This window comes from Sceloporus occidentalis, unplaced genomic scaffold (genome assembly GCF_023333645.1).
Source record: "Sceloporus occidentalis isolate IW3139 unplaced genomic scaffold, rSceOcc1.0.p SCAF_3, whole genome shotgun sequence".
Classification (NCBI taxonomy): Eukaryota; Metazoa; Chordata; class Lepidosauria; order Squamata; family Phrynosomatidae; genus Sceloporus; species Sceloporus occidentalis.
In genome coordinates, this window is record NW_028316983.1 from 146,253,347 (window position 1) to 146,264,380 (window position 11,034).

At 51.6% G+C, this 11,034-nt stretch overlaps 3 protein-coding genes across 3 annotated transcripts; 1 reads left to right on the forward strand and 2 right to left on the reverse strand.

Moving 5' to 3' along the window:
* The first annotated feature begins 284 nt into the window (after positions 1-284).
* On the forward strand, positions 285-4,622 carry LOC149316932 (uncharacterized). Its single transcript, XM_089518338.1, has 4 exons — positions 285-483; positions 2,547-2,762; positions 2,874-3,119; positions 3,459-4,622. The coding sequence occupies exons 1-4, from the start codon at positions 285-287 to the stop codon at positions 4,253-4,255; spliced, it is 1,458 nt and encodes a 485-aa protein (XP_089374464.1). The 3' UTR covers positions 4,256-4,622.
* Positions 4,623-4,699: 77 nt separating this feature from the next.
* LOC149316933 (uncharacterized) lies at positions 4,700-6,108 on the reverse strand. Its single transcript, XM_089518780.1, has 4 exons — positions 5,538-6,108; positions 5,274-5,429; positions 5,027-5,161; positions 4,700-4,908 (listed from the first exon to the last, which is right to left on the reverse strand). Exons 1-4 carry the CDS (start codon positions 5,893-5,895, stop codon positions 4,772-4,774), a joined length of 786 nt encoding a protein of 261 aa, XP_089374906.1. The 5' UTR covers positions 5,896-6,108; the 3' UTR covers positions 4,700-4,771.
* On the reverse strand, positions 5,965-7,923 carry LOC149316934 (uncharacterized). Its single transcript, XM_089518339.1, has 3 exons — positions 7,233-7,923; positions 7,006-7,061; positions 5,965-5,980 (listed from the first exon to the last, which is right to left on the reverse strand). Exons 1-3 carry the CDS (start codon positions 7,872-7,874, stop codon positions 5,965-5,967), a joined length of 714 nt encoding a protein of 237 aa, XP_089374465.1. The 5' UTR covers positions 7,875-7,923.
* Between the last annotated feature and the right edge of the window lie 3,111 nt (positions 7,924-11,034).

Below are 11,034 nucleotides of genomic sequence, written 5' to 3' on the forward strand. Positions count from 1 at the left end.
GATAAGCTTCAATTTATGTAGCCTGAAGATGTGGACAGGAACCTTGGAGAAGTGAGGGCCACCACATGCATTCTGGATCCTTGCCCTTCCTGACTCCTGAAAGCAGCTAAAGGGGGATTGGCCTAGTGGGTAAGGGGAGTGGTGAATGCTTCCTGCAGCAAGGCAGATTTCCATTCTGCTTGAAGGAGACTATGATGAGGCCGTTACTGATAAAGAACTCCCTGGATCCCACCATCCTGGATAACTATTGGCCAGTCTCTAAAATTCCATTCTTGGGCAAGTGAATGGTGGCCTCCCAACTCCAGAGGTTTCTGGATGAGAATGATTATCTAGATCCATTTCAATCTGGCTTCAGACCTGGTTATACGACAGAGACAGTTTTGCTCACCTTTGTGATTGACCTCCACAGGGAACTGGACAGGTGGAGTGTGTCCCTGTTGGAACTGTTGGACCTCTCAGTAGCTTTCAATACCATTGACCATGGTATCCTTGTGAGCTGCCTTTCTGGGATAACACTTTACAGAAGGCCAGTCTTTCTGATATTTTCTGGAGAGGCAGACTAAGTAGGTGGTGTTGGGGGATTCCTGTTCAACCCCCTGGCATTACCCTGTTGGGTCCTTCAAGGTTCTGTTCTGTCCCCCATTTTATTTAATCTATATGAAATCACTGAGAGAGGTCATCCAGAGTTTTGGAATGTAGTGTCACCAGTATGCAGACGACACCCGCAGCCTATCAAGCAAAGTAGGTCTATTCAGCTGCTGGTTGGGGCACAAGGCAGATGTTGTTTCCAGCTTTCTCCTGTCAATGAATCAGGCTACAGCAAAAAAAACAAACAAACAAACAAAAAAAAAACAAAAAAAATTGCAATCTATGCTCTTCTATAATTGTTGCAGCTTCACTTGCTGGTGTTAAGGAGCTGGAAATGTAATCCTTCTTTGGTTCAAATTGGCAGCTGAAGAGTAAAGACACCTCATTCATTTGTTGTGACTTATAGTAGTTAAGGTGGGTTTGGAAGGGCATCCTTATTAATGCAGTGTCTGCATACATTGTAAGAAGGCATGCCGGAAGGGTAGGGCAGGAGAATTTGAATCCCTGTCTATCTTGGAGAGGTCAAGCCTCATTTTAAAGTACAAATTGGAATTCCCCCCCCCCCCCCACACACACACACTGACAAGGAAATGGCCTCAGCAAACATTAATTAGAACAATCAATGTTTAACTGTTTAGAATGGATATTCTGCCAAATTGTCTCAGACTCACATACCCACCCCCGGTTTGTAAGGTACTGTGTAATTTCCAAAGATGTGGGGCAATCCTATCTGGATTTTAAAGAGGATAGATACCTATACTTAATTGGCTTTGTCCCAGGTATGCACCTCCATTGTTTTCACAGACCATCTGAGCATCATTACCAGTATCCAGATGTCACACTCTGCACAGAGCAGCAACCTCTGCACATGAGCACAAACTTTGCACTCATGACTTTAAACACATGATTTTGTTTTTGAACCCTCTATAGTACAAGATTTAGGCCATGTTTTGCTCCACTCAGGTGTCCCCTTCACTCTAGGAGACAGCCCCCTAGTTAGGAACAGGTTAAATATAGGCAAAGGAGCAAAGCAAGACAAGACAGACAGAGATAGAAACAGATAAAGACAGATGGACACATATAGACACAGGCGGGTTACAGACGGGCAAAAAGGGATGTACTCATGACGTCATGAAGGTAGAGCCTTCAGACGGGCTTTCCCTGAATGCCGTCATGAACACGCCCCCCGCACGCCTCAAGCGGGAAGAAGCGGCATTAAAAAGGTGCTGCTTTTTTCCGCTTCTTTTTGATTTGATACGTACGTGCGCATCTCCGTCTGTAAGCCCCTGCACCGATACGTCAGAATTGCTACGCCGCAAATATAAGTTGCCGGTTTAAAAGCTCCGTGTCAGCTGCGTCCCATAATGGGTCGGGGTCCCGGGACATGCGTGGTTTGCAGTCAAGCTTAAATTGCAACGTCCGCTGCCATGCAGCTGTGGAAGCTGCGGCACAGCTGCGGCGCATTTTAAGTCTCGTAACCCTAACCCTAGAGCCACTTGTGCGCATGCGTTGCTAGAATCGCGGGAAGTTGTAAGTTTTGCCGGCGGATGTTTTGGTTGTAGAAAGTGATAAGGGAAAGTTTGGAATTTAAAGTGACCCCCTACACACATTCCTGCGCCATTTTCACCTGGGAAAGGGCACAGTTCGGCTGCTCCTGGCACAGCTGTGTGGCGGCTCCCCTTTGCCACCAGGCAGGATGGCACAGCCATCCACCAGCACCCCGAAAAAAGGCAGGGGGATGTCTTGGTCTCATACTGAGACGGCTGACCTCATAGCTATATGGTCCCAGCCAAATATTTTGCAGAAACTGGAGCAGTCCTACCTGAATGCTGACACATATCGAGAAGTGGAAGAAGCCATGAAAGTCAAGGGCCACAACAGAACCTTGGAGGAGTGTCGCCGAAAATGCAAGTCGCTGAAATCTCAATACAAACAATACAGAGATGCCCTGGCTAAAGGTACTACAAAGGGCACCCCCCCGCCCTTTTACAAGGAGCTGCATGCTTTCATCAAAAGTGATGGAAGCATCAGACCCCACAGACTAGCCACCAGTGGGGAGCGCGTGAGGGTCCCGGCGGGCCAGCCAGCCAGAGCCGAGCCTGTGGTGGTGGAGGAGGAGCAGGAGCAGACCCCGGAGCTTGAATGTGCCCAAGACCTTTTGATGCCTCGTCAGGGTAAGATGTGCCAGGGCCCCTGGGGGGAAGGCAGGGGGGAATGGGACAAGGGGAAGATGTGGCCCCAGGGTAGGCACAGGCCAGAGATGACCCTTGTCCCTTGTCATATAGGTGAGGAGCAGGAGGAGGAGGAGGAGGAGGAACACCCCGACTCAGGTGATTCCTCCAGCAGCCAGAGATTTCTGGACCCCCGTGCCGTGCTCAGACGAATGTCTGCTGAGGCTGGGAGCTCCAGAAGGAGACCACCATCTCGTGCTGGATCCTCTTCCACGACCAGCAGCTACCGTGACCGTTCACCTCTCTCTCGGGCCAGTGCACCCGCCAGCGATGGCAGTGAGACCGAAGAGAGTATGCAAGGTAAACCTTATATTTTTGTTTATAAATGCATGGCTCAACTGCGCAATTGTGGCATGTCTCATTCACTGCTTACTGTGCTGGTATGTTTGCAAGGTTGCTGTGCAAGTAGGATTGTGAGTGTCCCTGGCATGGTCATGTCCTGCATGTGTCCCACATTCCTAAGGCACCCCTCCCTTGCATGTAAATCTGTCCTTTCCCAACGCCCTTAGTTTGAAGCTCCACCCTTTGCCACAGCTTTGAGTGAGAGTTCCTGCATGGCAGAATGGGGTTGGTCTAGATGAACCTCAGGGTCTCTGCTAACTGTAGGCTTCTATGACTGTCTGCTTGTATGTCCCATAGTAGGAGGACGAACTGAAGCAGAACAAGAAGAAGAAGGAGAAGGAGAACCTCCTGCAGCTAATCCCATAGCTGCCATGTCAGCAGAGGAGCGCCTTGCCACCAAGAAGAAAAGGGTCCGTCCGTCAGCAGCTACTAGAACTGTGGCAGCTGTGGATGTGCTCAAGGTTTGCTCAGAAGAGAAAATGACAGCACTGATGCAGCAGGCGCAGCGAGCCTGTGATGAAAGGGAGAGGAGCAGACAGTCCCGCAGGGAGCTCATGGAAAGGGCACTGGAAGTTCAACTGAGGGGCGTTCAGAACCAGGAGACAGCACTAGAGAGGTCAGACCAACATCATGAGACCACAGTCCAGGAGCAGAGGCGACTCAACACCAGCATGGAAGCGCAGACTGTTCTGATGGGGCAAATGCTGGAGGTCATGAGGGGAGGGCAGGGTGGCCCGAGACGCAGAAGGGTACGTAGGGAGCAGGGTGGAAGAGGCAGGGCTGCTGTCCCCAGGGTCGTGGAGGAAGGGGTTGAGCAGCAGGAGCCCCCAGCAAGAGGTGGAAGAGGCAGGGCTGCTGTCCCCAGGGTCGTGGAGGAAGAAGTAGGGCCACAGGAGCCCCCAGCAAGAGCAATCCCTCCAGCTGAGGAGCAGGCAGTTGCCATGGAGGTGGAACCGGCTCAGCAGCCTCTGGCTGGCCCATCCTCCAGCCTCTTCAGTCAGTCAGTGGCAGTCCCACCGCCCACACCCCGCCCCCAAAGGCAAAGGGCAACTAGAGGGGGCCTGGGCCTGGGATCAAGGGGCAGGGAGCACTGAAAAGGCACTAGGTCCCATGATGTCCCATAAAGACATCATTTCGCCTCCCAGGGCATGTGTTCCCTCCCAGCCCATCTACCCTATTCTACCCTTCCTGTTCTCTCCTCCCACCATGCCTGGCTCACTGGTCCCCAAACCAGCAATCTCCAAACTCTGTCCTCCCAGGCGTTTGGACTTCATCTCCCAGAATCCCCAGCCACCTTGCCCTGTGGTCTGGGATTCTGGGACATGAAGTCCAAATGCCTGGGAGGACAGAGTTTGGAGATTGCTACCTCACACCACTCCTGCTTAGCTTTAGACTGCACAGTTGCGCCTAAGCTATCTCATTCACACTCACAGCCACACCGCCGCAGTTGCGCATAATTAACCACACAAATTTTTTTTTTAAAAATAAACTTTTTTATTAACAATAACAATAAATTTTTTTCACTATGTACATATATACAAAAGGAAGGGGGAGGGTGAAGGGGGGTGGTGAAGGGGGGATGGCAGAGGGGGCAGGGAAGGGAAGCTGCTTCAGGGAGGGGGAGGAGGCGGTGGGGCGGGCAGCCGGCGGAGGAGTTCCTGGAGAGTCTCTTCCATGGAGGAGACTTTCTCTGCCAGCTTCTCCACCTTTGCTTCGATAGCAGCGAACCTCCTCTCCGTCCGGTTCTCTGTGGGGGGAAAAGAAAGAGGATGGTTAGGATCAGCCTGTGGAGCCCATCACCCACTCCCACAGGCAGGGTTTCTGGGTGCCCCCGCTCCCTTCCCTGGGTTCACCACTACACTTACCTTGCTGCCGGGCTTGGAGGACACGATCCAGGGCACTGGCATCGAGGGCCAAGTGCCCTGGCTGTCCTGGCAGGCGGCGGCTCGGCCCAGGCTCCTCTTCCTGCGCGACGGCGGCAGCAGCAAGGACATGAAGCCCTGCAAAAGGGGAAGGAAAGGCCCAAGTTACCATGCTGGCATGGCAGATAAGGGCACAAGTGTCGTGGGGGCTGCAGGCAGGCAACCCCCACCCCTCACCCTGGGGACCTACCTTCCGCCAGAGGAGCCTGCTCTGGCTGCGGAGGGGCCACAGCAGCTGGTCCTGGCTGTGGCCCACCCTCGGGGACATCCTCGTCCCCCGAGGATGGTGGAGAGGGCGACCTGGCAGGGTGCCCTCCCTCCCTCCGCCTCCGCCTCGGCCGCACGCCTGCAGAAGGGAAGAGGACGGATGGCATTGGCACCATGCAGGAAGGAGAAGAGGGCAAGGGAAGGGTCAAGGAGGGGAGGACAGGGCATGGCAAGAGCTCTGGCTTACCTGGAGGACGGCGATCTTCCGGTCTGGGCCGATCTCCCCTGATCCACAGGTCCTTCAGCCGCGAGAAGAATGGTGGCTGCCTGTCAACCGGGGGCGCCTCTCCGAAATCCTCAAGGGTTTCGAAGAACGCTGCCTTCAGAGTTTTAAATTTAACTCTACATTGGTGCAGCGTTCTTTGAAACCCTCGGTTTCGGAGGGCACGAGATGCCTCGAGGAAATGCCCCCGGTTGGGCTTGTTGGTGCTGGCCATCACCCTCCTCGCGGCTGCCTGTGGCATCAGGGAGTCCAGGAGGATCCCGACCTCTTCATCGGTCCAGTAGGCGATTCGGACCGGGACCCTCCTGCGTGGCTCTGCCATGTTGATCGCCGTCCTGGGGTCTTTCACAGTTGCGCACGGGTATATATGGGCACCTGTGGCTCTGGGCCGTTAGGCCACGGTGGTCCTAGGCCAATGAAAGCTTTCAGAGGAGCAGTTTGAATCTTTCCCCCAATAGATGCCCTCTGAGTACCCCATTGATACATTCAAATGGGCCATTAGGAAAGCTTGAATTTGAGGGAGATTGATACATTGTCAAAGGGGCAATTGGCAGTTGGAGCTAATGTATCTTTTTGCCCCAGGAAAACAGGCGCCAGGAGACCTTTTGTATGTGTGTGTTTGTGTGTGTCCCCCTCAGGCACGTGGCAAAACATGCCCACAGCACAGATCAGGAATGATAGGCAGACTCAAACTGTGGATAATGGGATACATTTATTCATGTGCTTATGCTATTACAGTACAATGCACTCTGACATCACAGATGATGGCACAGGAGCCATCCTTCAGATTCTCCTTGTCAGGAAAAAATCTGCCAGGGCATCCCTCACAGCCTCCCCTGCTGCCTTCTTGGCATTCTCTTCATCCCTTGTGATTGGTGCCGGGGCGGGCAGCACAAAACGGCGCCTATATCGCATGCCCTCATCCAGGACCCTGCCCTTGGTCTCACAGATGTTGTGCAGAATGACACATGATACCAGGATGGGCACCACGTTCTCCTCTACCACCAGGAGTGGGGCAGTGAGACAGCGCCATCTCGCCTTCAATCTGCCAAACGATCTTTCCACGGCCCCCCTCACGCGATTCAACTTCTTGTTGAAGATCTTCTGTCTGGGAGTGCGTGGGGTCTTAAAGGGTGTCATGAGCCATTTCCGAATGGGGTAGGCAGAGTCAGCCAGTATCAGGGGCCCGATCTGCTGGCCTCTGATGTTGATGCTGGGGTTCCCTGGCACATAGATGCCAGCCTCCATGGCCTCGTAGATGAGAGAATTCCGTGCCACCCTGGCATCGTGTGCTGACCCATGCCACCCGAGCTCCACGTCCACGAATCTTCCTGTGTGGTCACATGTCCCTTGCAGGATGACAGAATAGGAGCCCTTTCTGTTGACATAGGCATTCCTCAGCCCCAAGGGTGGTATGATCAGGCAGTGGCACCCGTCCATGAGGCCAACCACTTGTGGGAAGCCGCGGCGACCAAAGGCATCCATAATCTGTGGGGTAAAGGAAGGGAGAGAAACAGAGGAATTGAGATGACAAGTATGTTACAGGTGCGCAACTGCACCATAGCAAGAGCAGCAAATGTACAGTGAGGGGGTGACACTTGACACAGAATACCACAGGGCTGCCAAAGATTAAAGGGAAGGTGGTGTGGCTGTCCCTACCTCGCGTGGGTTCCCCAGGTACACGGTCCTTGACAGCAGCAGCTTCTCCATGGCCAGGGCAAACTCCACCACGATCTCCCCCACGGTGGCAACGCCAGTCCCAAACAGCGCTGCCGTCACAATATAGGTGGATTTGTGTGCCAGTGAAAAGACACCAATGGCCACTCTCTTCTCCACCGGGATGGCTTTCCTCATCACTGTGTCTGCCTTCTCCAGTTCTGGGCGCAGGATGCCCACAAGCCTGTGGAAGAGGGCACGGGGCATTCGGAAGAAATGCCTCCATTGCTCGTCAGACCATATGGTTGAGACAAAGTTGTCCCACAAGTCGTGCGATGCAGGGACCTGCCAGCATCGGCGGAGACGTGCCACTCTGGCCAGGGCCATGGCACCGCCAACAGTAGCCATATGAAGCGCTATGGCAGCCGCTGCCGTTCGCTGTTCTGTGCCATCATCATCATCACTGCTGCTGTCATCCAAGTCTACAGCTGTCATGGTGGTGGATGATGGGACCTCCATTGCAGTGGCAATGGAGGCGGAGGGGGCAGAGGAGGCAGGGAAGACGGCGGTGGCAGCGGCGACAGCTGTGGCTGTGCATTGCAGCTTCATTAAGACCACAGGGAACAAAGGAGAGGAGGCATCCATGATGCCAGTGGTGGCACTCGCAATGCGCAAGCGGGCAAGGATGCCAACACCAGCTGATCACCAGCTGGCAGGAGGCCACCTTTGTTCTTGGGCAGGGTGGGGAAAAAAGTTTAAAGGGGCCTGGGCGCTTTAACGGTGCACATGCGCACTTTGCAGTTGGGAAAAGGGAACTTGCCGGCTGCTGGCTGACTGCCGCAGCTGCGCACTTCTCATGCGGCAAAAGAAAAAAAAAAGCCGCGGTTTGCGCCGCCCGTGCGGAAGCTGCTTCTCTTTTTGCAGCGTCCTCCGAGGCGGCCGTATGAAAGCTCCGGGTCCGAAATGGACCCAGGTGGGGCGTCTTCACTGCCCCCCGTGTGGAAGCTCCAACACCTGAAGCACGCCCCCGGGGCGGGCCGTCTGGAGGCTCCGTATTCAGCTGAATACACATCCAAGACGTCTTTCCCTGCCCGTCTGTAGCCCGCCTAAGATAGTTTCAGATACACACAGAGAGAGACACATATAAACTCAGATAGTCACAGAGACAGAGATATAGACAGAGGGAATGTTCAGAAGTTTTCTATCATTTTGAACATTTCATATGGCCTCATTTACTATCATGCTGCTGCCTTTTTCGTGGCTAGGTATTTTATTCCGGGAAGGCCTGCCAGAAGAGATCCATCTTAATGGCTTTTTTGAAGCTCTCTAGATTGGTGATTTGATGGATCTCGTCCAGCAGGCCATTCCATAAGTTGGGAACGGCTGCAGATGTTCTTTCCTCCTATCTTCACTCCTCCTTCTTCTGAATCTAGCCCTGCGCTTTGTAAGATATTTTCTGTGTACTCATTGAACAAGAATGGTGATAATATGCAGCCTTGCCTGACTTCTTTGCCTATTGGGAACCATTCCATTTTTCCATATTGTGTTCTGACAGTGGCCTCTTGTCCTGAGTATAGATTTTTCAACAGAACTGTCAAGTGTATCAATGTTCTCATGTCTTTGAGATCATTCCATAACTTGTTGTGTTTGATACAATCAAAGGCTTTGCTATAATCTATAAAGCACATATTGATTTTCTTTTGGAATTTTTTGGGTACATTCCATTAGCCATTGTATGTTTGCAATATGATCCCTCAACCTTTCCTGAACTCTGCTTGTACCTCTGGAATTTCTCTTTTCAGATGTAGTTAGAGCCTGTGTTGCAGTATTATGAGCATAATTTTCTTTCTACTGCTTTTTTTTTCTGGCTTTAATAAAGAAATAATTGTCTTTGCTGCAAAATCATCTTGTCCTCAACCTGTTTTCTTCCTCTCTACTTCATTATCACTTGGCATCACTTTGACTAACAGTCTGATTTTAAAACATTTAGCCTTTAAGGTCCTGCAGAGGGTTAGTGCTAGGGGAGATTTTCCCCAAACCAGTAGACAGCGTGCCCTGTTAGTAATGATAAATCCATAACTGTAATACAGACTTTCAGGCCAAAATTCTAAGCAAACCAAGAAAGATAGGGTGATTTCTATTCTTGCAAGTAGAATGATTACAGGAAAATATCAGAACAAGCCATGGAATGGACTTTCTTACACACTTCTACAAATTTTCCTTGTAGTACCTTTTTGCAATGATACCTGAATCCTCTGATCATATGAGTTTAGTGTGTCAGGAATATGAATTATTACATTAGCTATTCTTGGAGTAAGTAATGCTGACTCATTCACTGATTTCATAATCTACATAATATAGGCCCGTTACACACGGGCTTAAAAGTACGTGCAGAGCGCATACTAGGGTTAAGAGGGGGCGGTGCTTCTGCACCACCCTAACCCTAGTGCACACTGTGCGCACACAAAATGGCAGCGGCCATTCCACATGGCCGCCGTCATCGATACGTCACGGCCGCGCCGCCTCCAAACAAGGTGGCGCAGTTGTGACATATTGGGGGCGTGGCAGGGAACCTAGGGCGCCCTTTCCGCGACCCCGGAAGGAGCTCCATTTCGGAGCTCCTTCCTGGTTTGGTCTGCTGGGCGCAGCCTTCACACGGCTGCGCCCAGCGGACCAAAGGAGAAAGGGGCCAAGCGGCCCCTTTCTCCTTCTCCCCACCGCCGCAGGGTGTCCTTGGGGCTTGAAGCCCCAAGGACACCCCTTTCTAGGCTGCGGGAAAGGGGCTTTTTGCCGCTTCCCCGCAGCCCGGAAAGCGGCGAATCAGGGCTTCAGCGGCTGCCGCTCTGGCCACTGAGGCCCCGATCCAGCGGGGAAAGGTGCGCCTACAGGCCGCCCCAAAGGGGCGGTCTGTAACGCGCCATAGCTACAAAGATGAACAATATATTTTCCCTAGTGGTATGATATTCCAGAACTGTTCTTTTTCTGCATTTTTTTTTTCTGGAAGAACTAAATATACAGAATCATATCTCACAGCCTCTGACAAAGTTAACACAGCCTCTGACAAGGAAGTTCCAGTTTACAAAGTCCTTTTATATTCACCCAGTTTATACTTTCCTTCCTTGTCTTCTAACTGGAAGTATTTTTAGAAGTATCTGCATTGGCAGGATAGTGAAGAAGGGTGAAAGAAACACAGGCTTTCAGTGTCCGGTTGCAGCCACATGTGTGAACCAAAAAAGAAGAAGAAGCGTTAAACAAAACTTGAACTGAGAACTACTCTAGCCAATTTTATTTTATTGCACATCAAATGTGTAGAGGAATACAAAACTGTAGGGTTCATACACAGAGTTTGTATGCTTACCTTTTGCATGTCTGAGTTTGAATTCCTGTGTATACAAACACTGTGATGCTGATAAGAATGGATGCCATTCTTTTTCATAGATTCTGCATCTTTTAACAGCTGCATAACAAACAATATATTGTCTGTGAAGTCGAAGGCTTTCATGGCTGGCATCCATAGTTTTTTCTGGGTTTTTTGGGCTATGTGGCCATGTTCTAGAAGAGTTTCTTCCTGATGTTCACCAGCATCTGTGGCTGGCATCTTCAGAGAATGCTTGCCTGGAAAGTAGTTGGGTATATATATTGTGTGACCTGGAGTGATTTGCATGTATATTGTTCTGTTGCTAATAGCAGCCCTCAGGGTGGGAGGCTCTGCAAAAGAGGATGAGTGGTGTTTTACAGACCGCCACTTTGCGACGGTCTGCCGGTGCTACTCTTTGCTCCGTGAGGGAGTCGCAGCATCCAAACC

What these genes read in the sequence shown, in the direction of transcription:
- LOC149316932 (XM_089518338.1), top strand. Translation starts at nt 285, where the DNA reads ATGGTGGCCTCCCAACTCCAGAGGTTTCTGGATGAGAATGATTATCTA. An exon ending in CCTTTTGATGCCTCGTCAGG is followed by an intron (nt 2,763 to 2,873) that starts GTAAGATGTGCC and finishes CTTGTCATATAG; the next exon opens with GTGAGGAGCAGGAGGAGGAG. An exon ending in GACCGAAGAGAGTATGCAAG is followed by an intron (nt 3,120 to 3,458) that starts GTAAACCTTATA and finishes TATGTCCCATAG; the next exon opens with TAGGAGGACGAACTGAAGCA.
- LOC149316933 (XM_089518780.1), bottom strand. Translation starts at nt 5,895, where the DNA reads ATGGCAGAGCCACGCAGGAGGGTCCCGGTCCGAATCGCCTACTGGACC. An exon ending in GCAGGCTCCTCTGGCGGAAG is followed by an intron (nt 5,162 to 5,273) that starts GTAGGTCCCCAG and finishes CCCCTTTTGCAG; the next exon opens with GGCTTCATGTCCTTGCTGCT. An exon ending in CCTCCAAGCCCGGCAGCAAG is followed by an intron (nt 4,909 to 5,026) that starts GTAAGTGTAGTG and finishes TTCCCCCCACAG; the next exon opens with AGAACCGGACGGAGAGGAGG.
- LOC149316934 (XM_089518339.1), bottom strand. Translation starts at nt 7,874, where the DNA reads ATGGATGCCTCCTCTCCTTTGTTCCCTGTGGTCTTAATGAAGCTGCAA. An exon ending in ACCTGGGGAACCCACGCGAG is followed by an intron (nt 7,062 to 7,232) that starts GTAGGGACAGCC and finishes TTTACCCCACAG; the next exon opens with ATTATGGATGCCTTTGGTCG.